We start from the raw sequence: 24275 nt of genomic DNA, 5'->3' as shown, positions 1-24275 counted from the left end.
ATGGAAATCTGCTAAATTTGTGTGTTTTGCAGACTGCAGAATTTAGAGTCACACTGCAGGAATTCATTCTTGTGTCAGCAGATGTACACAGGTGAATATACTCAATGTTATGAGCTGGCTCAGTTGATACCATTATTAATCACACATCCCCCCTTTTCACGTAACCAGGAATCACACAACTTACATTTGAGATATCCCTCCACAAGCCAGTTTTCCTTCTAGATGGGCTGCGTTCCCAGATTTATTAATGCAGCTGTTTGACTACAGCCCTGGAGGCAAACTCCATTGTCTTTTGAGACAGAAGGATGCAAATAATTTTTAAGGACTAGCAAGGAACCCCACACAGGAGAATAAGCAGGGCTGGCCTAAGAGGTGGAACACTATGTTCCTCTTCTGAATCCCCACCACCACCACCAGCAAGGCCATGTGTAACCACCCCTTGTCAATCATGAGATTGACACCCGCCTAAGTTCAAAGGAAGGGACACGGGTGGCGCTGTGGGTTAAACCAGAGCCTGGGGTTTGCCGATCAGGTCAGCGCTTCGAATCCCCGCGATGGGATGAGCTCCCGTTGCTCAGTCCCTGCTACTACCAACCTAGCAGTTCGAAAGCACGTCAAAGTGCAAGTAGATAAATAGGTACCACTCCAGTGGGAAGGTAAACGGCATTTCCGTGCGCTCCTCTGGTTTGCCAGAAGCGGCTTAGTCATGCTGGCCACATGACCCGGAAGCTGTACGCCGGCTCCCTCGGCCAATAAAGCGAGATGAGCACCGCAACCTGTGTCGGCCATGACTGGACCTAATGGTCAGGGGTCCCTTTACTTTTACCTAAGCTCAAAGGAAGAAGAAGAGTTGGATTTGATATCCCGCCTTTCACTCCCCTTCAGGAGTCTCAAAGCGGCTAACATTCTCCTTTCCCTTCCTCCCCCACAACAAACACTCTGTGAGGTGAGTGGGGCTAAGAGACTTTGAAGAAGTGTGACTGGCCCAAGGTCACCCAGTAGCTGCATGTGGAGGAGCGGGGAAGCGAACCCGGTTCCCCAGATTACGAGACTACCGCTCTTAACCACTACACCACACTGGCTCTCAAAGGAGCCTGCTGTACACCTGGCAGTCCAAATTGCCCCAGCCTAGTGAGGTGCACCTTCTTCCATCATTAGTAACTTTCAGGAGGGATTTAAAAGCCTTCATGTTCACCCAGGTGGTTGAAGAATACCGTCTTAGCAACTGCAAGATTACCGGGTGGAAGAAAACATCTTTAACTTTTAACTGTTAACTGCTTTTAGGTGAATAATGATTCAGGAACCTGGAGTGCTCATGGGCCACAGAGAAGCGTTCTTGGTTCCATCTACAGGATTTTAAACAAGCTGTCACACCAGGCAAATGCCCGGGTGTGTACTCTTTCTCTCATGGGCCACAAATTACATTTCAAAACCTCCACCTTTCGACAGTTTTCCCCAAGAAAGGTTCAAGTAACGGCAAAGGAGTGTGGTACAGAAGACAGGCAATGAACTGTGTGTTTTTTTAATTGTTTATTGTGTTCATAGCTGGGTTTGAACCCCCAGTAGAAAAAAACCCCACCAATAAATACAACACATTCCTAGCTCCTTTAGCAGACAAGCGCTGTGCCAGCAATGCAGAGATCCAGGGGGCCCCTTGAGAGTAGAAGCTGAAGGATATGGAGAAACCCAGGAGGGGAGAAAGGTCTGGAACCACGAGGGATGCCTGGACCTGAACGTTGGAGGGCAAACCGTCTGGGATTTCCCAGAGTTTTCTCCTGTTTCATAGACTATGGAAGGAGGCGGCCCACTGGGAGCAGAGCAGCAACACTGCGAGCGACTCACTCCCCCTCCCCCCCCCCCCAGTGTGAAGGTTGTTTGAGGACTGCCAATGGGGAAAGCATTTTTCTAAGGGGTCCTGGGGCCGGGTCTTGTTAAGAGAGGGGCTCCCCGTGTCTTGCGCTGCTGGCGACGCCTGCCCCTCAGTGGTTATGGGGCCGGCCTCGCCCTCTGCCGCGGCCGGGAGGAGGAGCGTCTACCGTGGAGCGGGGGTTCTTGATGGTCTCGTCCACGGACACGATAAGGCAGGCGGCCTCGGACGCTGCGGTCAGGGCGTTGATGCGCACCACCGCCGGCTCCCACACGCAGGCCACAAAGTTGTCAGCGATGTCTTCGTTGTTCACATCCACGCCGTACCACTTGCCGCCCTGAGGGGCAGACAGAACACACCCGGTGAGGTGGTCAAGCGGCGGCCCCTTAACTCTGCCCCTACTAACCTGGCGCCCCCCTCCAGCCCAATGGCACCATAACTGTAATTTCTGTACAGGCAACTCCCCATTTATGCGCATTCCCAAGGCATTCGTGCATCGCCATGAACATAGGAGGGGCACAGAAAGGGGACAAGCCAGCCCTAAAAGAGCAAGAAAACCCCAAAAGTGGTGCAAAAACAGAACCTCGTAATCCTGCGAGCCTTTGTAAAGGCAACCCTGGGAGCCCCTGGGCCAACCTTTGCGGCTGGTGGAGAGCTGGGAGTCTGAGCAAGGTTTGGAGGGAGAATGTGGTGTTTGCAGGCTTTTTCAAGGGTGTTCCCAATATACGTGGTTTCACTTAAAACACGTGGTGCTTCAGAAAGTAACCCTCGCGTAAATGGGGAGTTGCCTATACCTGAGTGGTACCTCAGGTTACAGACGCTTCAGGTTACAGACTCCGCTAAACCAGAAATAGTCCTTCAGGTTAAGAACTTTGCTACAGGATGAGAACAGAAATCACGCTCCGGCGGCGCGGGAGGCCCCATTAGCTAAAGTGGTGCTTCAGGTTAGGAACAGTTTCAAGTTAAGAATGGACCTCCGGAACAAATTAAGTACTTAACCCAAGGTACCGCTGTATATTATACAACATATATTGTGCTATTACTTTGTCCATATCAAGTTTTATTTCAAGTTGCTCTACACCAGTGTTTCCCAAACTTGGCTCTCCAGTTGCTCTTGGACTACAACTCCCATCATCCCTAGCTAGCAGGGAGGGTGGGAATTGTAGTACAAAAACAAATTGAGACCCATGTTTAGGAAACTGGCGTAGAAATTTATATATATATTCCACATTCTTTGTAACCTACTGATGAATTGAAGCAGCGTGCAAATTTCATTAAGTACCGCATTTTTTGCTCTATAAGACTCACTTTTTCCCACCTAAAAAGTAAGGGGAAATGTGTGTGCGTCTTATGGAGCGAATGCAGGCTGCGCAGCTATCCCAAAAGCCAGAACAGCAAGAGGGATTGCTGCTTTCACTGCACAGCGATCCCTCTTGCTGTTCTGGCTTCCGAAATTCAGAATATTTTTTTCTTGTTTTCCTCCTCCAAAAACTAGGTGCGTCTTGTGGTCTGGTGCGTCTTATAGAGCGAAAAATACGGTAAATAAAAAGAAAACACTGTGGACCTTGACTTTTGTGTTTGCATGCAATGAGAAGAGGAGCAGCATGTAGTTCCTATCTATCCTGAGCAGAACCACCAAGAAGCCTGCCATGAAGATGCAGCAGTATCCAACATGCCCACTCCTGGGAAGTGATAGAAGTGGAATCTGCTGCTCTGAAAAGGCTGCAGAACGGCCCCTCCAAGCCTGGCTAAGGTCGCTCACCTGGGCGTGCTTGGCTCGGAGTTTGTTGAGGATGTTGGTGGCATCGAAACCGGCGTTGTCGCAGAGCTGCCGCGGAATGATCTCCAGGGCTTTGGCGTAGGCTCCAATCAGCAGCTGCTGCTTGCCTGGAATGGTCCTGGAATAGTCTCGAAGGTACTTGGAGATCTCCATCTCTATAGCTCCACCACCAGCGACAACAGAGTCATTCTGGAAGCACACAATTGAGCGGGGAAAGGTCACCTCTCTCTCTCTCTCTCTCAAAAAAAAGTCAGTTATCGCAACAGGTCTAATTTATGCTGTTCTCATAGACGCCACTGGCAGTTTGCCTCACACGGATCTGGCTGACACCGTTTGGAAGGAGCGACGGCACGTCTGTCGAGTTCACACAAGCCAATGCTATCCACCAGCCTGCTGGCAGTGAGAGGGAGGCACAGCTGGCGTGTAATCCAAAGCTAAAGAAATCTGAAATCCATGCAGAGAATGATATGCAAAACTAGCTCACGTTTTGCATACTTTAAAAGCAGACATGGAGTATTTACTGTACTCCTTAGTACATTTAATAAAAAATTCCCTAAGCCACGTACATCAAATCAAAAAACACAACAACAAAATAACCTTCAGTAAGACGGCTATTTCAGCATGGGAAGACCTCTAAGCAAAGACTAGGGACAGATTCATGGTTAGCAATCCACAAAGATGGATTATTGCTAGGGTGTTCTAAAAATATGTGGCACTGCCAGACTCCCTGTATATTATTTTAGCAAAGGATGCAGGATCCCAGCTGAACTTCTTGAGCTCTGGGAGCTCCCTGGGCTGCAGACGTTAGGCTGCATCGAAAAGAACATGGGAAGAGCACACCTAACCCAGAGTTAAGGGAACTCTGTTAGCAGAAGTCCCTTTACAATACCACTGGAGAGTCCATTCACACATTAAGCAGCAGTCAGCGTCTTCAGGAGAAAGCTTGGAATCGTGGTTCCCTCGCACGCTGTGCCTGCAGGATTTCATGTTTTTAGGTGAGTGCTGAAGTCACGCATAAAGCCTGCCCAAGACGCAGCAACAGACTGACAGCTTTGCTGCTCTCCTTAGATGAGACATGGGGCCAACAGGCTGCAGTTCCAGCATCCTCTGGCATGTGGCGGGCACAAACAGAGAGGCTGCTTTGGGGGACGCCAGTAGCCAGAAGGCAGCCACTCTCATTGAAGGGCTCTTTGGCTGTTTGATCGCTTGGCCGTATCTCCACCATTCCCAGCTTGCTTTAGCAAACAACAGACTGAGGTGCTGCTGGGAGGAGCAGATGGCTCTCAAGAAGGTCCAGGTGGCCAGACTTTCATCTGCAGAGAGCCTCGTTTTGATGCCACAGCTGGTCCTTTGGGTCCCAGCACAGGGCTCTGTGCTCCCCCCACGCAGGATCCTTTGGAGTCCTGTTTCCAAGGATACGTGTTTCCAGCTCTTGAGGTAGGGATGTGTGAGAAGAGCTGTTTGCTAAAGCTCAGAGATGAGAGGAGCTATGTGTGTGTGTGGATTTCTAAGCATGTCACACAACAGCATCCCAGCAGCTCGCACGCCTACCTGCCTTCTCCCGCCCCATTTACAACCCCAATCCTCATGGCAATTTAAAGCCCAGAAATCTACCCACCCCCAGTTCTCCCAAAAAACATTCTACCACAAAGACAAGCTAGTCAAAGGCTCCACATGGCACACAGGGGTTAAGTGCAAGCGGCAGAATTTTGGAAGAGGCTTTCTGGAACAGTCAAGGAATCAGAGAATTGTAGAGTTGGAAGGGAACCAAGGGTCATCTAGCCCAACCTCCTGCAATGTGGAAATCTCAGCTGAAGCACCCCTGACAGGTGGCCATTGATCCTCTGCCGAAAACCCTTTAAGGAAAGAGAATCCACCCCTTCTAAGGAAGACCATTCCAGAGTCCAACAGCAATTGCAGTCAGAAAGGTCTTCCTATATGTTTAGTCAGAATCTCCTTTCTTGCATCTCGAATCCATTGGTTCAGGTCCAACCCTCCAGAGAAGCAGAAAACAAGTTTGCTCCATCTTCCATGGCACAGCCTTTTAGAGATTTGAAGATGGCTATCATATCTCCTCTTGGTCCCTTCTATTCCAGGCTAAACATACAGTCATACCTTGGGTTACAGAAGCTTCAGGTTGCGTTTTTTCGGGTTATGCACCTGCCGAAACCCAAAGTCCTGGAAGAACGGGTTACTTCCAGGTTTTGTGCATTCGCGGAAGCGCTAAATTGCGCTTTCTGCATGCGCCGAAGCACAACCCGCACATGCACAGACACGCCGCTGTGGGTTGTGAACATGCATCCCGCATGGATCACGTTCGCAACCCGGGAGTCCACTGTACCCAGCTCCTTTATCATCTTCTCTGCATACATTCCAGCTTGTCAATACCCTTCTTACAACTGTGGCATCGAGAACTGGACGGTGTTCCAGGTGAGCTCCAAAAGGTAGTACTGTGGCTTGATCAGCTGCTCACACAGTGACCAAGCAGAACTTAACTCCCAGTGCATCAGCTGACATGCAGGAAGTTCAATCCTGCTCTTTGCTTGATTTGTCTATCTCCCGCCTCCCCCACCCGCATCACTGTGATGTCAGAAGATTGACAGGCAGGTGGCCCTGCACCTTAAGCTGTGGCACATCTGAACTGGGAAGGCAGAGGAGAGACGCTCCCAGTTTATAGGAGCCCCTCTGGCTGGGCCATGACCTCTGGTTGATCAAGACATCCAGGAGAGCTACAGAACCCCAAGTCAGCCTAGCTGCTCAACCCGCACCTTGATTGCTCTCCTAACAATCATGATGGCATCGTGGAGAGAACGCTCCGTCTCCTCCATGAACTGCTCCGCCCCTCCACGCAGGATTATCGTGCAAGTCTTGGCCTTTGGGCAGCCTGTGAAGAAGTTGTACCTGCCAGAGAAAGGGGGAAGCGTGTCTTAGTGTCAATGGGGATCACAGCCGCGCCACACCTTAGCAGAGATGCCCTCTGAGAAAGGACACTTTCAGACCCGTATTTACGTCCAACCACCTCAAGAAACCCCCATCCTGGCCAGGCTGCCTTTACCTGTCGCCTCCAATCTGAGTCTCCTCGAAGAGGTCGCAACGCCCAAGGACCTCATCAGTCAGGGAATTTACGCTGGTCTGAATGGATCCACCGCAGGCCTACAGTGCATGGGGAAAGAGCACCATTTTAGAGAACTACTGATCTAGCATCAAACGAGTAAAAACCGAGCTCTGTTGACTAGGTTTGCTGCTCCGCTCCCTCTACCCCCCATTACGAGAATGTCGTTTTCATATATAAGTATCACTACAAAACAATAGTCTGCCTATTGCGTTGACTTATTCATTCCACATCAATGGCCTGGGGTGCTTTGGGAGGAAGGTCAGGATATCAGTTCAATAAATACCATATTGGCCTGAATATAAGCCACACCCGCAAATAATCTGCACCTTTAAAATTCAGGGGGGGGGAGACAATACCCCTTAAAATTCCGCAGACACTCACACCCGTTAATGGCAAATGTTCCGTTTTACCATATGTCTGTTTCAGCAGCGATATCGTAAAAGCCAATTTTTGCAAGGTCGCAAGGTTAAGCTGCACTTTAAATTTTTATGGTCAGAATTTGGAAAAAAAAAAGTGTGGCTTCTATTTGTGCCAATATGGTAATAACAAAGCACTCTTTACCCCTTTAACAGGGCAGTGTTGCAAAGTTCTTTATGAGAATTAAACAGGGAGTTCCAAGGTGTTGGTGATGCCACACTGAAAGATCTATTTCTTATAAATGCAGAGCAAGTACTGTGAGGCACCTGTGAGAGCGCCAGTTCTGCAGATCGAAGCGGTCGAGGGAGCATATAGCCGGTTAAGGTGATCCTGCAAGTAAACTGGTCCCAAGCTTTATATAAAAACGGCATCCCTCAAAGTCCTAGGATTAATCAAGGCAATAAACCCTAAACAAATGGCAGGGGATAGCAAGAGCAGCCATTGCAAATTGCAATAAAGGAACAGAAATGTTGGGCGGCGCACACACGCACACCCCTCACAATTTCAAGCACAAAAAATCGGGCAGTGGAAGACATTCCGTTCCACGGTAACAGAGAATCACATACAGTCATACCTCATGTTACGTTTGCTTCAGGTTGAGCGTTATACCTCATGTTACGTTTGCTTCAGGTTGAGCGTTTTCCAGTTGCGTCCTATGGCGACCCGGAAGTAATGGAACGGGTTACTTCCGGGTTTCGCCGCTCGCGCATGTGCAGACGCCGAAAATGACGTCACGCGCATGAGCAGAAGCAGGTTGCGTTCTGTTCAGGTTGCAAACGGGCCTCTGGAACGGATCCCGTTCGCAACCAGAGGTACCACTGTATAGGCGTTTTGCTTCTCCCTGCAGCTGCGCTCAATGTCCAAGAACTGAGCTCTAGCAACCTGCAAGGGGTCCAGGCCCACCTCTCTCTCTCCTGTGCTGCTTCACCAGTTCCTCTAACAGGGCTGCTGCCCAAGGCAACTGCTCAGGCTAGTCGCATAGGCAGGGCAGCCCCAAGCACCTGGCGAACAACCTGGGAAAGCAAACAGGGGAAACCTCACCATCATGGTCCTCTTGAGATCTTCTTCAGGGACTCGGCCGGCACAGAACATGTCCCGGTCAGCAAAGTACTGGGTAGCCACGTCGCCAATCGGAAGCTTGGAGAGGATGACTTTGGCCCCTGACTTGTGGAGCTTATCAAGCTTGTCGTACAAGATGTTCCACTCAGCATCCACGATGGCCTGGTAATCCTGCAGAGGGAGATTTAGGCAAGAAGCTATCGGTGCTATTTCTTTAACCAAGCGCGGGGGGGGGGGGGGGGGATCTGTTTGTCTTAAAATAAAATAAAAACAAGGTGCCAACATAGCTGTCTACTGCAAAGGGCGTCAGGAGAATGACAATTCTGCCAATACAGTAAATCTCGACATGGAAACAGGATCAGGGGCACCAATGTTCACCCAAGGTGTGCACGTTTAGAAGTATTCCCCAACCATTGGTTTTGGATCTTCCGTCACAGAGGTGGCACCAGTTAGCTGCTGGAAGGTGGGTGCCCACATCAGCACCCATGTGAAACCACCTGGTGGAAACCCTCACACATATGGTTCTCAATTGTAAACTGTATACTGATCTCCGCCAGCAATTTCTAGATCAACTCTGTATCCCCAAATGGAAACCAGAGTCGGAGGTCATACATTTTCTATTACTGGGGAATGATCAGGAGCTCACCAAGTTAGTGGCTAAATATCTCTATTTGGTTTTTTGTGGTCGAAATACACTGCAGACGTCTGATCTCCCTGGAGACCAAGAGATGTGACGATACGACTGCTCTGCCTCCTTTCTTTTAGCAAATGTTTTGTGCCTCTGGGGAAGTGGTAATTCTGTATTGATTTGTTTTGGATGTTGTATGTGATGCCAATAAAAGGTATATCTATCTATCTATCTATCTATCACATCAGCACCCTTCTCCCTTGCTCTTGCCCACCCAAGAAGCTGCCTTGTAGGGCAGCTGCCACCCTATGGGGACAGGGTGAGGGCAGAAGACAAAGGATGGGAAGGGCCAAAACTCAGTGGTAGAGCGTCTGCTTTGCATGCAGAATGCTCCAGGTTCAATCCCTGGCATCTGCAGGTGGGGCCGGGAGAGAACCCTGCCTGAAACCCTGGAGAGCAGCTGCCGGTCAGTGTTGACAGTACTGAACTAGCTGGGCCACTGGTCTGATTCAGTGTAAGGCAGCTTCCTTTGTCCAAGGCGGCGGCAACCATTCTGCAGTCCTCTGCTGTGCTCACAGTCCCTTGAACCGAGGTGCTCCTTATAGAAGAACTTTCCAAAGTTTTCATGTTGGTGACACTTTTTATACACGCATCATTCGTGACACAGTTTTACTAGCAAACCGCAGATTAAACCAGCCCTGGGAAGTGTGGGGGGAGTGTTCATGCAGCAAACCTACACTGCAGCCAACACATTAACATATCGTGACAAAGCTTGGAATGCTCTGGGTTAGGTAATGAGGTTCCAACTATCAACTTGGCCAAATGCCGTGTGGAAGTCGAAGATTACCCCGCAAAGCACACGGCTCTTTTTGCAAGATGTTACATTTTCACAGCTTCTCTCCCCAAGCGGTTCTGAGCCTTTACCTGCACAGTGTGGACTCTGACTTCAGCATTGTCCTTCTCTGCCTTCAGCTCCAGCTCAATGTTGAGCAGAGCGATCCTGGGGGACTCATACTTCTTGGGCTGCATCTCAAAGCCGGCGTAAGAGAAGGTCTTCTTGAAGGCAACACCGGCCACCAATTGGGAATCCTGCAGGAAAGGAAAGGTCATTTCACTCCTCACGCCCATTCTCGGATGGCAGGCAACCCTCTGTTGGTTCCTACTTAGGTCTTGATCTTGTTTACTCAAGAGGAAGCCTCGCTGAGTTCAATGGGGCTTACTTTCAATTACACGCATACAGGATTATTGCATACAGGATTACATGCAGCCTTAGTGCATCCAACTAAATTGTACCACAGACCCTGCAAAGTCAATGGACTTGTCCATTAATTTCAAAGGGTGTGCTCTATGAAGCAGGCAAGGCTTTCACAGTCCTCTTTCTGGTGCCTGCAAAAAAACATTCTTGTTTAGACAAGACTACCTAGATGCTTAGAAAGCTGAGGTAATTTTAATCTATTTCCGTATTTTAACTTTCATGTTTTAAAGTATGACTGTGATTTTTTCTTGATTTTGGTTATAACTTTTGCAAATGACCTTTAGGTTTTTTACAATAAAGCAATGTATAAATTCTGTGATCATTATTCTTTTTTAAGTACAACAGCCTGGCTTCTTAGAAGGAGGAAAAGATAGAAATATAGTATTTTTGAAAGTCACATGATGTGCAGTGATGGGCCTGTTAAAGAAATCTGGGGTGGGGGAGTGGGGCTGTTGTTCTTGTTATTTTGTGTTTTTAAACTTGTATTTTTATGTTGTGAACCACCCCGAGATCTACAGATGAAGGGTGGTATAATCATCGTCATCATCACCTATGACTAACACTGGACACCACCCAAAGTGACTTCATCCTCTTTCATTTTCCTCCTCGCACTCCCATGATCTGCTATCATTCCCTTTCTCCATCCCTACAGTTGGGCAACTGAGACAATTGCTCTGACTTTGCCAGCAGCTCCCAGTTCGCTCGCTACCTGAACGGCGGTCTTGAAGGGTCAGATTGCAGGGTTCACCACAGACACCTGGTCGGCCAGGGCAAGAACAAGACAAGCCACCGGCCTGATCCAGCAGCGTCATCTTATGTTCTCCACTCTTTCTGACTTGGAAAGGCATTCCAGCCTAGATTCCTCTGAGCCAAAGGGAGCTTTAGGAGGCCAGGCGCTTTACCTCCAGGGCTCCTCCCTGCACCTTCTTGATCCCAATCATTTTGATCTGCAGCAACTCGTCCAGCATCATGACGGCATCCACCACCATCTTGGCAAAGAACTCCTTCTGGTGGGAAATCAGCTTCGAGCTCAAGGCTGTGCTTGCACACTTCTCCAGCAGGCTCCGCAGCTCCCTGCAAAGAAGGAAAAGATGGAGCCGTTTCTGGCCTGCTCTCTAAGTGCTCTGGAGCAATAGCCAGCCCCAAGGCCAAAGAAGCAACACACACAGTGCAAGTCTAAAATGAGCTCATTAGGCTACAAAAAGGAAATGCTGCACTTAGTTAAGTGATTCTCACGACTGCATTGAAAATGGATCGCTTTCTGTTTTTACGCATTAGGCCAGACGCTGGCTGTAGTGCGGGGAACAAGCAGAAGAACAACTTTCCTGCTTATTGCTACTTCTCATGAACTACTATGAACATCATATAATGTCTCACCAGGGTGGTGCATGCTCTAGTTATCTCCCACTCGGACTACTGCAATGCGCTCTACGTGGGGCTACCTTTAAGGTGACCCAGAAACTACAACCAATCCAGAATGAGGCAGCTAAACTGGTGACTGGGGGCGGCCGCCGAGACCACATAACACCGGTCTTGAAAGACCTACATTCGCTCCCAGTACATTTCCGAGCACAATTCAAAGTGTTGGTGTTGCCCTTTAAAGCCCTAAACGGCCTCAGCCCAGTATACCTGATGGAGTGTCTCCACCCCCATTGTTCTGCCCAGCCACTGAGGTCCAGCTCCGGGGGCCTTCTGTTGGTTCACTCATTGCAAGAAGCAAAGCTACAGGGAACCAGACAGAAAGCCTTCTCGGTGGTAGCACCCTCCCTGTGGAACGCCCTCCCATCAGATGTCAAAGAGATAAACAACTACCTGACATTCAGAAGACATCGGAAGGCAGTTCAGGGAAGTTTTTAATGTGTGACATTTTAGCGTATTTTTGGTCTTTGTTGGAAGCCATCCAGAGTGGCTGGGAAAATCCAGCCAGATGGGCGGGGTACAAATAATAAATTATTATTATTATTATTACAACTACTACTAAGGAAAGTAGGGGACGCGGGTGGCGCTGTGGGTAAAAGCCTCAGCGCCTAGGGCTTGCTGATCGAAAGGTTGGCGGTTCGAATCCCTGCGGCGGGGTGCACTCCCGTTGCTCGGTCCCAGTGCCTGCCAACCTAGCAGTTTAAAAGCACCTCCGGGTGCAAGTAGATAAATAGGGACCGCTTACTGGCGGGAAGGTAAACGGCGTTTCCGTGTGCTGCGCTGGCTCGCCAGATTCGGCTGTCATGCTGGCCACGTGACCCGGAAGTGTCTCTGGACAGCGCTGGCCCCTGGCCTCTTAAGTGAGATGGGCGCACAACCCTAGAGTCTGTCAAGACTGGCCCGTACGGGCAGGGGTACCTTTACCTTTACTAAGGAAAGTAACATTTCCATCAGGCATGGTTTCTGAACGCCTGGGAAAGACAGCATGCCCCTAACAGAAGAACAATTCTTTTTTAAAAAAGAAGTCAATTATATGGAAGTCTTGTTAATTACAGTTCCTTCATTTAAAGATTAACTGGCATTTGCCTGAAGATGTAATTGCATCACCAAAACATGTATCTTCTTAGCTGGAATCTATCAGCTCAGGCAATGTCCTCCACGCAATCATTAATCATGGGGGGCGGGGGGGGGGGGGGGAGAACAGAAACAAGCCAGCAGCCTAACCCAACCCATCAGCTGTGCCTCCTGACTGGGCACTGGAGGGGAGGAGTGAAGAGGGGAGGCTTGCCCTATGCAGAGGCCTCCCTTTGATTTACAACTCTGTGTAATCGGGATTCTAAACTCCCGGGCCTTTGACTAATTAAAACACCTATGACCTTTTAAACTGTGGCGGGGGTGGTATGAATTTCGTTTGCTACTACTTGTGTTTGTATTCTTGTGTTTTTATATTGCAAACTGCCTTGTGGTCCTCAGCTGAAGCGCAGTATAGAAACGTAATCGATAACAGCAATGATAAACCACAGGCGGAGCCCCCTCAATGCAACGAGGTCCCCCTTCTCACACCTTCCCTGCACCCAGCTGCACCTGCATCGCAGGAGCGACACGACCCACCTCTCTCCCTCCGCATGATTCTAATTGCATAGAGGATAACAGTCAAAAAGGGCTGATGTCGACCAGCATTAAAGTTCTGTGCATTAAATTTTTGCTGTTGCAATTTGCAAAAGGTGGGAAGTTGTCAAACAGCTGTTTCTTACACAAATATTTTTTCATAGCCTGCTTTTTTCTAGGAAAGGTAACATATCCCCCCTGTATACATAAAAAACAACAACTGCACAGCCCTCCACCTGCCCAGGAGTTGTATCCATCAATCATGTTGGGATTAAGAATGATTGTAAAAAAAAAAAAAAAAGAGCCTGAACAGGGCTATCCAAACATTCATTTCCAAAGATTAGGCAGCAAAACCTTTGAAAAGACTATCCAAAGGACAACATTATCAACGGAGAGCCTGGCTGCCAATCGTATCCTAAACTAAGCAAGGTGGCGATGGGTCTATACTGGCTCTACCCATCAGCTAAGCCCCATATAAGACAAAACACAGGAAATGGGTTGCTTAAGCCCATTCCTCCCTCCATCCCGCATGTAAGCTCCAACGTTTCCTTTTCTGATGGCAATTGCCTCCTGTCAAGTCTGTGACTTGGCATGAGCCTTTGACTGAACATCTCACACAGAGACAAGGGAGGATTCTGGCAGGGCCTCTGTTGAGGTTTGCACTGAGATGGGTGAAGTGTAAACTGCCCTGTCTCAACCTGAAACTGTATTGGAGGGGGATAAGGAGCTATACCGGAAGACTTTGGGGGAGGGCAGATTATTGCTTATTGCCCTTATTGCTACATAATAAGGATAGATGTGCACAAAAATGCAATGTTGGATTGCGACGTTGTTTTCCATTTTGTTGCATTCCTGCTTTTTTCGCAATATATCAATCCAGAGCTTACTGCTGAATCCATGGTACTTAAATTTAGCAAGCAGTAAACAGGCTGCCAATGCCCCAAACGCAGAGGGGCACTATATGCACCCAATCCATTTAAGAACCACTTGCACACACGTAGGTGCACACATTTGTGCAGAGCGTCAATAAAAACATGCACCCAACTGAGCCAGCAATGAAGGGAGGTTGTGGATTTAACCTTTCCAATTGAGGCATGGAGGAAACTTACTCTTGGTCGGTCTTCTTGACCGTAACGGCAATCTTCCTGATCTTATTCACTGCCTGCCAAAACAAAGCAAGAACCAGAATTAAGACTTTGCTCTCAACCCCTGCCAAACTCCTGCGTCAGTGCAGCGATGATTCAGCCACCATGCGCAATTATCCAGCCTGAAGTCTGCACCATTTACAGCAGGCATAGGCAAACTCCGGCCCTCCAGATGTTTGGGACTACAATTCCCATCATCCCTAGCTAACAGGACCAGTGGTAGGGGATGATGGGAATTGTAGTCCCAAACACCTGGAGGGCCGGAGTTTGCCCATGGATGATTTACGGCAACCCCTTTCTGTGTCAGCCTCACCAACATGGACACAAGCATAGTGTCCTATTGCCATCTTGAGTTACGTATTTTGACTTTTTTATTACTTGTTGTCAAAGCAAGAAGGAGGTGGAAGCACAGAAGTGGGACAATGGTCTGCCTTAAAGGCATGTATTTGATTCCAGGTTCCACGTAAACAGGATTAGTGCGAGTCTCTTCCCCGAGCAGTGTTTGGTGTGATAGGCACCACAGCAGATGGCAGTCTTATAACACCTCTGGAGATGCAAGAGGGCTACTGGGAGGCCGGAGGGACATTGCTGGAACAACTCTTGGGTTGGGGCAACTAGCTAAAATGTTTTTAAAGGTTTTAAACGGTTTTAATTTTGGTTCCCATTTTGTTTTTGTTGGGTTGGTTAAATGTTTAGTTGGGGTGGTAAAGAATGTATAATATACATCCAAATATAAGTTGGAAATGTAAAGAAAAATAAGGTACTTTGTATCATATGTGGTATGTAGAGAAGTTAAAAAAATTGGGAGATTATATACAATGAATTGAAAAAAATGTTCAAAACAACTTTTGTAAAAAAAATCAAACCAGAAGCATTTTTGTTAGGGATTTTAGGACAAGAAAAACATAGAACTTATTTACGTATGCTGCAACAGTGGCAAGAGTCTTGTTAGCACAAGGATGGAAGAATGAGGAAGTCCCAACGAAAGAAAAATGGCAAGAAAAACTGACGAGTTATGCGGAGATGGCAAAGTTAAGACATAAACTGCGTGAGGAGGACAACCGTGACTTCAAGGAAGAATGGGAACTATTTATAAACTATTTAAAAAGTCAACAAAAGGATTTGGACTCCTTGGCAGGTTTTGAATAAACATCCACAAATTGAGTAGTAGAACATATGACAGATAAGGTAATGATATGTACAACTTTACAACATGCAGAGAATATGTATGAACAAATCAGAGAGGGGAGCTGAGGGAAGTCTCTGGAGGGTGGGAGAGGGAGGGGGAAATGTAATAGGTTATATTTGATTTATAAACTGATTTGTTATATTTGCTTAATAAAAATATTTTTAAAAAAACGTTTAGTTGGGGTGGTGGTTATTTTAATTTGGGTATAACTGTAAACTGATTATTATCATTATTATTATTACTTACTTATTACTTATTATTATTACTTACTTATTACTTATTATTATTATTACTTATTATTATTATTATTACTACACTCGGCTCAGAGGTGCATAATGCCCAGTGGCTGGGACTGTTTGAATGAGCCTTTGCCAACGTGGTGCCCTCCAGATGTTTGGAACTCCAACTCCCATGATGGGGGAGGTCTGGTAAAAAAACACCTGGAGGGCACTAGCCAGGCCTGACTAGAACCCGTTTGTAAATATTGTTTCTTGTTCCTTCCCTCCCCAGGTGCAAAAGAGCTTCCCCAAAGGAGGGCAGGGTGCAGCAGATTCCTTTACCAGCTGTGTTGCAGTGCGGAAGGCACGGATGATGATCTGGGGATGCAGCCCTTCTTCCACATAGGGCTTGATCTGCTTTAGGAATTCAGCAGCTAGAAGTGTAACAGAAGTGGTGCCATCACCAACCTGCAGGTAAAGAGAAGGGGAAATGATGTGTGCTGGAAAACCAGAAATCTCTGAGGAGGGAAGTTCACAAAGCAGCGGCAAGTGCCCCAACTCCCACGGAGTAATCTGCACCCCATGATGATCACGTCGGGGTCACCAGATGTTGGGTTGAAATAATAAGCGACAGACGAGTAGTGGGTGTCATGTGGGAGGCATCTCCTCGAACAAGTCTCGGAGAGTCCCTTTTATTGAATATTACAGCATTGCCTCATATGTGCTTGCTGCTGATTGGTTACACGTGGTGTACGTTACAAGGGCTACAAGGGTTGCGTATAGGACATACAAGGGTTGCGTGTAAGACATTAATCATCATTAGATAAAGGGAACACAGAGATAGACAGGCATGGAGACTTCCTTGGTAAACAATCTATACTGATTGATATGGTGGGACTCGGAGAATGTACAGAGTGCACTTAGCATTCCAGTCCAGGGTGATAAGGGGAAGATGTATACAGATAGATAGTAAGGTCAGGACATTACTTAACATTCCGGGCTAGCTGGTGCCAGGGTGGTTGAGGAAGGAACGTACAGAGAGACAGACTACGCAGCATCTCTAGATAACTACTCTGCACCATTCTATCCACCTCGCCCTGCCATCTCTTGTCCAAAATCACAAGCGCCACAAATCCAACATCTGGCACAAAACTCTCCCATCACCCTTCAAAGGAGCGGATCTGTGGATTACCACAAGATGGAAAAATCAATGGCAGCTTGCCACTGCGACAGAGAAAAAGATGTTGGATCCCAGCTACAGACATTGTAAAGCTCAGAAGACACAGGCACGAGCAGGAGAACCAACATCTACCTACCACTGAAAACTATCAAACCTCCCACACCCACCTCCGCATCCTGTGACTTGGCGATGTCCACAAGTGTCTTTGCAGCAGGGTGTATCACATCAAGAAGCTTCAGGATGGTGGCGCCATCATTAGAAATGGTTGCTTTGCCTGCAAAGATTAACGGCGACAAAGTTCATGAACAAAGTTGATTCTTGCACTGCAGGGGGTTGTTCTAAGCAACCCAACTAGATGCACCTGCAACATTTGAGCAGATCATTCAGGACTCTCAAGTTAAGAAGAGAAAGATGAGCCCTACAGGATCAGTCCAAGGAGAGTCCCACCTAGTTCAGCACTTTGTTTTGAGCCGTGCTCTGCCAGATACCTTCAGAACCTTCCTGTGGGTTTCCTAGAGGCAACAGCCCTCCCTCTTCGGTAGTCTCCTCCCACAAGCCCACACATTTTGGCATGGAAGCCATCCAAATATTGTGCTAACTTCCAAGCCACCCAGTCCCCCAAAGAGGGCAGAGAGGCTTTCCTGTGACAGCACAATGAGCTTCAGAGGCACTCCATGCAATTCCAAGACACAGAACAAGGTGGGAGGAAGGGGAGAAGCCGCCACATAGCTTCCATTCCCATATTGGGCCTGCTAGCAAACTGATGCCCCTAGATATTTAAGTGCAAGCCCTTGCCCTTCTCTGGAGCACAGAAAGTGGCAAGTCTCCATGGCTTTACATTGAGCTTCAAACAGACTTTACCAGCTTATGCCTTGACAGAGTGTCATACCAAAACAGATGACAAGCTGCCCAGGAGGACGTGGCAACTCATTCCCTAGCAAACCATGAAGGGGGTGTGTGATCCAGCTGCTGGAGAACCACCACAAATACTTCCATTCCAACCAGGCACTCAGGTAGTTAGCATAGGTCTTTGCCTCCCATAGATGGAGGAGGCCCTGGGACTACACACACTGGTACGTTTGGACTTACTAAAAATTCTGCAGTAGGTGGCAACTGAAGAGGTTCCAGAAATAAAGTCACCTTGCCCTTTCATGACCAGGAGGACAGGGTCAGAGGCATTGTGGGAGCCAGGTAAGACCTCAAGGGTGCCACTACACCCATGAAGATGACCATGCCACACTCTGGATTCAGGGAAATTAATATCTTTAGGGTCTTCACATTAACAAAAAAGTTAGGTAGCAAAGATGTACAGTGGTACCTTGGGTTAAGAACTTAATTTGTTCCAGAGGTCTGTTCTTAACCGTAACCTGAGGTACCACGTTAGCTAATGGGGCCGCCACCCCGCCAGAGCACGATTTCTGTTCTCATCCTGAAGCAAAGTTCTTAACCCGAGGTACTATTTCTGGGTTAGCAGAGTCTGTAACCTGAAGCATCTGTAACCTGAAGTGTCTGTAACCTGAAGCGTCTGTAACCCTAGGCACCACTGTACAGGAAATTTCCAAAACACCTTGATATGAAGGGTTACTCTTTCACATAGCTATCCTTGTCCAGTATTCCAGTCTCAGGTGAACTGAGGGGTCTTCTGTCTTCAAAATGGACAGCGGTGCATGGACAGTTGCTCATTCCCCTCCCTTCAATGTCACCTGCCATTTCTTTGTAGGACAAAACCTCCCCAAAGACCTGTGCCACTGACTGATTAAGATGCTTAGAGAGTAACTAGAGAAAGGTTGCCATACAGAGACACCAGAGGCAGAGCAACTCAGGTTCACAGATGGCAGCAGGCTCACCTCTGTCATCAACAATGAGCTTGTCCATGCCCCGAGGGCCGAGAGTGGTCCGGACGGCCTCGGCGATGACCTGGCAGGCATTGATGTTACTCACAAGCTGAGGGACCCCCTGGGAAGTGTCTGTGCCTTCCTTCAGTAAGATAACAGGCGTGGGCTGCAAGTAAAACAAACGGTCAGACAAAAGACCCTCCAGAACAGTGACAAAAGGTGTTTTTTTGCCATAGAAAAGGCAGCGCCGAACAGCACAACGCAATATTTTCACTAGAAAAATCAGCATTGTTAGCCAGACTTCCTATACAGATGCAGAAACACTAAAGCAGGAAACAGCTGAATTGGAGAGCAGATTCCATCCTTAAACGCTTCAGGAATGCATTTGTTGGGATCCACAAGGTGCCAAGAACTACCACCTTCAAGCCCAACGCAAGCTGCTGGCCAAGCTGGCATGATGCGACAGAACATTCATTGTTGTTGTTGTTGTTTAGTCGTGTCCGACTCTTCGTGACCCCATGGACCAGAGCACGCCAGGCACTTCTGTCTTCCACTGCCTCCCACAGTGGACTCACATTCATAGGCACTCTTTAACGGCGCAGGTGCACTCTGCACCACCTCAGAGTTTGGGTTGGACACAGCGTCATGTTGTTGCTGTTATTTATATTTTAATCAATTCTTTTTACACACTTTTAAAATTCTATTAGTATTTAATTACTTTTTAGTGATTATGTTTACTATGTTACAGTGGAAGACAGGAGTGCCTGGCGTGCTCTGGTCCATGGGGTCACGAAGAGTCGGACACGACTGAACGACTAAACAACAACAACACTATGTTACAGGTAAGTCCTACAAGGCAGCTTACAGATTTAAGTTCTTGAATTCTGGTCTGGGAAAAAGGCAATACTGTATACAAATATAATCACCACCACCATTCTCTTTTGATGACCTAGACCTGCAATCCTGTGTGCATGAACCTGGGAGCAAGCCACGCTGAAGGTACCATGCAACTACAGGGACTACAGAAAAGGCACCGCCCCGCATGCAAGGTTTATGGGGCAACTGCGACGAAGGAAAGCAGGGCCCTTTCTGCCCATTACAGAAACAGAAAAGGACATTGTCTCTGCCATACAGCTTAAGCTAACCAAGCCAGTCCCCTAATGCAAAAAGAGCTCTGTTGGATCAGGCCAATGATCCAACGTACAGGGGTTAATTCAATGGTGTAAAGAAAACAATCTTATGCTTAACACCAAAAAAACCAAAGAACTCATAGTTGATTTTAGGAGAAAGAAAAGTGTATTTTTACCATTGCACATAAATGGCGAGGAGGTGGAGAGGGTTGGTAGTTTTAAATACCTGGGCATTTATATCTCTGAGGACCTCTCATGGACTGCAAATATTAACATGGTTGTGAGGAAGGTGCAGGGGAGGTTGTATTTCCTGAGAATGCTCAGGGGACTGAATCTATCTCAGCACCTACTCCTGTCCTATTATCACAGTACCATCGAGAGTGTCTTAACCTATAGTATATTATCGTGGTATGGAAGCAGCTCTGAAATGGATAAAAAAGCTTTACTGAGAATAACAAAAATCGCCCAGAATGTTATAGGGCTCCAGCTACCAACCCTGGATGAGATCTTCACGTCTCGCACTTTGAAGAAGTCACACAATATCCTGAGAGATCCCACCCATCCTGCTCACAACTTCTTTGAACTGTTGCCTTCGGGCAGAAGATATAGGACAATGAAAACACGAACCACACGCCTTCTGAATAGTTTCTATCCAAGAGCTCTGATTGCACTAAATAATGATCTCAGGGCCAGTTGTAAGAAATAGCAAGCAGGGAGTAGGAAGGAATGAGATAGGGTTTAGGTCATGTTATGCTTTTAATAGGTCATGTTATATTCTGGATTATGTATGTTTTATAGATTATGTCTGAATGGGATGAGAGTGTTGGAGGTACGTGCAAATGTGTATGTGAAGCCGGTCTTTGGGTGGGTGTTTGATTTTCGTTGTTGTGTATACTGTGTATATACGGACAATGACAAATAAATTTCTATTCTATTCAATGGCCCATGTAGTCCAGTATTCTCTTCTCACAGCAGCTGACCAAATACCTGTGAGAACCCCACTGGCAGGATTCACGGACTCACAGAATCACAGAGTTGGAAGGAACCAGAGTTCAAAACTCCCATTGTTCTCGGCGCATTTTGCGACAGGGAATTTCATTAGCGTGAGCAGTTTCTGAGCTCTGGGCGTGTGATTTCAGATCAAAACTGCAGAGTGGAAGGAAAGGAGGACCTTTCGCTGCCTCCTCACTTACAGCTACTCTCTGAAGACTGGAGAAGAGACCCTCTGAGGAATGTCAAGGGGGTGGGCAGGGGAGGGACTAAAGCATATTTTAGCTGCAGTTCACTCATTTTCAGCAATGCAATCTTGTTATTCAAAAAGACATTCAGTTGTCACGCCCATAACCTAGGTCTAAGGTGCCATTTAGCTCCTAGCTTTCATATCTCAGTTTCTAACACTGGTCATCTAGCCCAACCCCCTGAAATGTTGTGATTATTCATTCAACACTGAGTTCAGCTACGGAACTCCCTCCCACAGGAGGCAGCAAGGGCCACCAGGCCGGCACCCGCTGACTCATACCAGTGCTGGATTTACATATAAGCTAAATAAGCTATAGCTTAGGGCCCCACTCTCTTGGGGGCCCCAAAAAATTTAAAGGGAAAAAATGGATGTATATTTCCAAAATATAAAAATTGTATTTCAGTTCAACAATTACTTTGATAATATACATATTTTGTTATGTGCAAATGGCTTTAGTTACCTATTAGGTCCATAGATTACCATATATGGCGGCTAACAGATTGAGGTTGAATCCTGACAAGACAGAAGTACTGTTTTGGGGGGACAGGAGGTGAGCGGGTGTGGAGGACTCCCTGGTCCTGAATAGGGAATCTGTGCCCCTGAAGGAAAGGTGCGCAGCCTGGGAGTCATTTTGGACTCACAGCTGTCCATGGAGGCGCAGGTCAATTCTGTATCCAGGGCCGCTGTATCTGCGGACTGTCTCACCAAAGTAGTGCATGCTCTAAGTTATCTCTCGCTTGGACTACTGCAATGTGCTCTACGTGGGGCTACCTTTGAAGGTGACCCGGAAACTACAACTAATCCAGAATGCGGCCGCCGAGACCACATAACACCAATCTTGAAAGACCTCCATTGGCTCCCAGTACGTTTCTGAGCACAATTCAAAGTGTTGGTGCTGACCTTTAAAGCCCTAAACTGCCTCGACCCAGTATCTCTCAAGGAGCATCTCCACCCCCATGAGGCCCAGCTCCAAGGGCCTTCTGGAGGTTCCCTCATTGTGAGAAGCCAAGTTACAGGGAAACAGGCAGAGGGCCTTTTCGGTGGTGGCACCCGCCCTGTGGAACGCCCTCCCACCAGATGTCAAGGAAATAAACAACTATCTGACTTTTAGAAGGCGCCTGAAGGCAGTCCTGTTTAGGGAAGCTTTTAATGTTTAACAGGTTATTTAATTTTAGTGTTTTGTTGGAAGCCGCCCAGAGTGGCTGGGGAACCCCAGCCAGATGGGTGTGGTATAATAATAATGATGAGGATGATGATGATGCCCAGTGGCTAGGACTGTTTGAATGAGCCTTTGCCAACGTGGTGCCCTCCAGATCTTTGGAACTCCAACTCCCATGATGGGGGAGTTCTGGTAAAAAAACAACACCTGGAGGGCACTAGCCAGGCCTGACTAGAAACCGTTTGTAAATATTGTTGGGGAAATATGGCTGGGGAAACCCAGTCAGATGGGCAAGGTATAAATAATAAATTATTATTACTATATAGAATATATTCAACACAAAAAACAGAGAAAGTTTGTTTTTGACAAAGGACAGCTGGACATAGAAAGGGCCCCATTACCCTCAGTAGCTTAGGGCCTCATCAAACCTAAATCCCTCCCTGGCTCATACAAAGCAACTCCTAAGGGCCGGCAAAGCGGGACAGCGCCATGCGATACGCGGGACTACAACTCCCAGAACGCCCCGCGCGGACTACGGCCTCCGCTTCAGAGGAGCCGGCTCCCGAACGGCCTGATGGGACTGGTAGTCCCAGAGGCTTCCCGCGGACCCTCGCCGCAGAAGAAAGCCCGGCCTGGCCTCACAAGCGACGAGAAAGCCGCGGCCTCACAGGATCGCCATCGGGCAGCACAGGCCACTCAGCTGCCCCGGACCCCGCCAATACCGCCCCGTCCTCGCAGGCTAGGCTTTCCTGAGGGCCGGGGAACCGCCGGTGAGGGGAGCGGGCTCGTCCTGGCGGTGGATGGCAGCGGATAAGCGCGGCTCCCCCACCCGACAAGCGTCGATTCATTCACTCACCATCATCTTGGCGGCAGCCCTGTTGCTAACGGTCCCTCCCCACAATGCACCGCGCCCGTCCAGAAGGTTCCCCTCCGCGCCTGCGCGGTGGGGCCAACGGGCGGGGTTTTAATGGGGTGGGGAAGCGTGTTGGTTGAAGGCTTCGTAGAGGTACGAAAATAAGGACGCTCTCTTGCGTGCAGGTTAGAAGACTTCCGGGTTTATATGGAGGGATTTGTTTATTCGGTGAAAACCGCTCGTGGGAACCGATGGGGAAACGCGGAGTTTTTAGGTGCGTGGGAGTGAAAAGGCAGGGATTCACGTTCTTTGGAACGCAGGCCTTTATCATTAAAAAAAAATAAGCTTTTTTTAAAAATTGCCTTGTAGATTTGAGTTTGCAGGAAAGGGGAAAAAAAAGAAAAACTATGCTTTGCAAAGCACCCCTCATTTGCAGCAAAGGACCCTCAGATCTGCTGCCCAGTCAAAATTCAGCCCGAGCTCACGTAGAAAGCTTATGCACCGTTGACAGGCGTGCAGACTCCTTCCCGAAATTCCCCTAATTAAATGTCTAGTTTGCTTAATTCCTGTTGTCTTTGTCCATGGAGTTTTCTTGGCAGGGATACTGGAGTGGCTTGCCGGTTCCTGCTCCAGGTGGATCTTGGGAGAAAAACAACAACAACAACAATAATAATAATAATAATAATAATAAATTTTATTTATATCCCGCCCTCCCCATCCGAAACCGGGCTCAGGGCGGCTAACAACACTAAAATAGTGCAACATTATAAAAACATTATAAAAATTAATTAAAATCAAAATTGATGGCAATGACGTGGACAGCATCTTAAAAAGCAGAGACATCACCTTGCCAACAAAGGTCTGTATATAGTTAAAGCCATGGTTTTCCCAGTAGTGATGTATGGAAGTGAGAGCTGGACCATAAAGAAGGCTGATCACCGAAGAATGGATGCTTTTGAATTATTGTGCTGGAGGAGACTCTTGAGAGTCCCGTGGACTGCAAGAAGATCAAACCTATCCATTCTGAAGGAAATCAGCCCTGAGTGCTCACTGGAAGGACAGATCCTGAAGCTGAGACTCCAAGACTTTGGCCACTTCATGAGAAGAGAAGACTCCCTGGAAAAGACCCTGATGTTGGGGAAGATGGAGGGCGCAAGGAGAAGGCGACGACAGAGGAC

At 47.8% G+C, this 24275-nt stretch overlaps 1 protein-coding gene across 1 annotated transcript; it reads right to left on the bottom strand.

Annotated features, from left to right (window-relative positions):
• Window positions 1-1513: 1513 nt before the first annotated feature.
• Window positions 1514-23327, bottom strand: CCT7 (chaperonin containing TCP1 subunit 7). The gene is made up of 12 exons (XM_083398463.1): window positions 23101-23327; window positions 18728-18881; window positions 17048-17154; window positions 16043-16168; window positions 14258-14310; window positions 11024-11195; window positions 9791-9955; window positions 8221-8409; window positions 6703-6800; window positions 6416-6548; window positions 3630-3836; window positions 1514-2204 (listed from the first exon to the last, which is right to left on the bottom strand). Exons 1-12 carry the CDS (start codon window positions 23104-23106, stop codon window positions 1980-1982), a joined length of 1635 nt encoding a protein of 544 aa, XP_083254589.1. The 5' UTR covers window positions 23107-23327; the 3' UTR covers window positions 1514-1979.
• Between the last annotated feature and the right edge of the window lie 948 nt (window positions 23328-24275).

This window comes from Podarcis tiliguerta (assembly GCF_965153285.1).
Source record: "Podarcis tiliguerta genome assembly, chromosome: 9".
NCBI classification, from domain to species: Eukaryota; Metazoa; Chordata; class Lepidosauria; order Squamata; family Lacertidae; genus Podarcis; species Podarcis tiliguerta.
The sequence above is the reverse complement of the archived record's forward strand: the minus strand, read 5'-3'. Positions and strand labels throughout refer to the sequence as shown.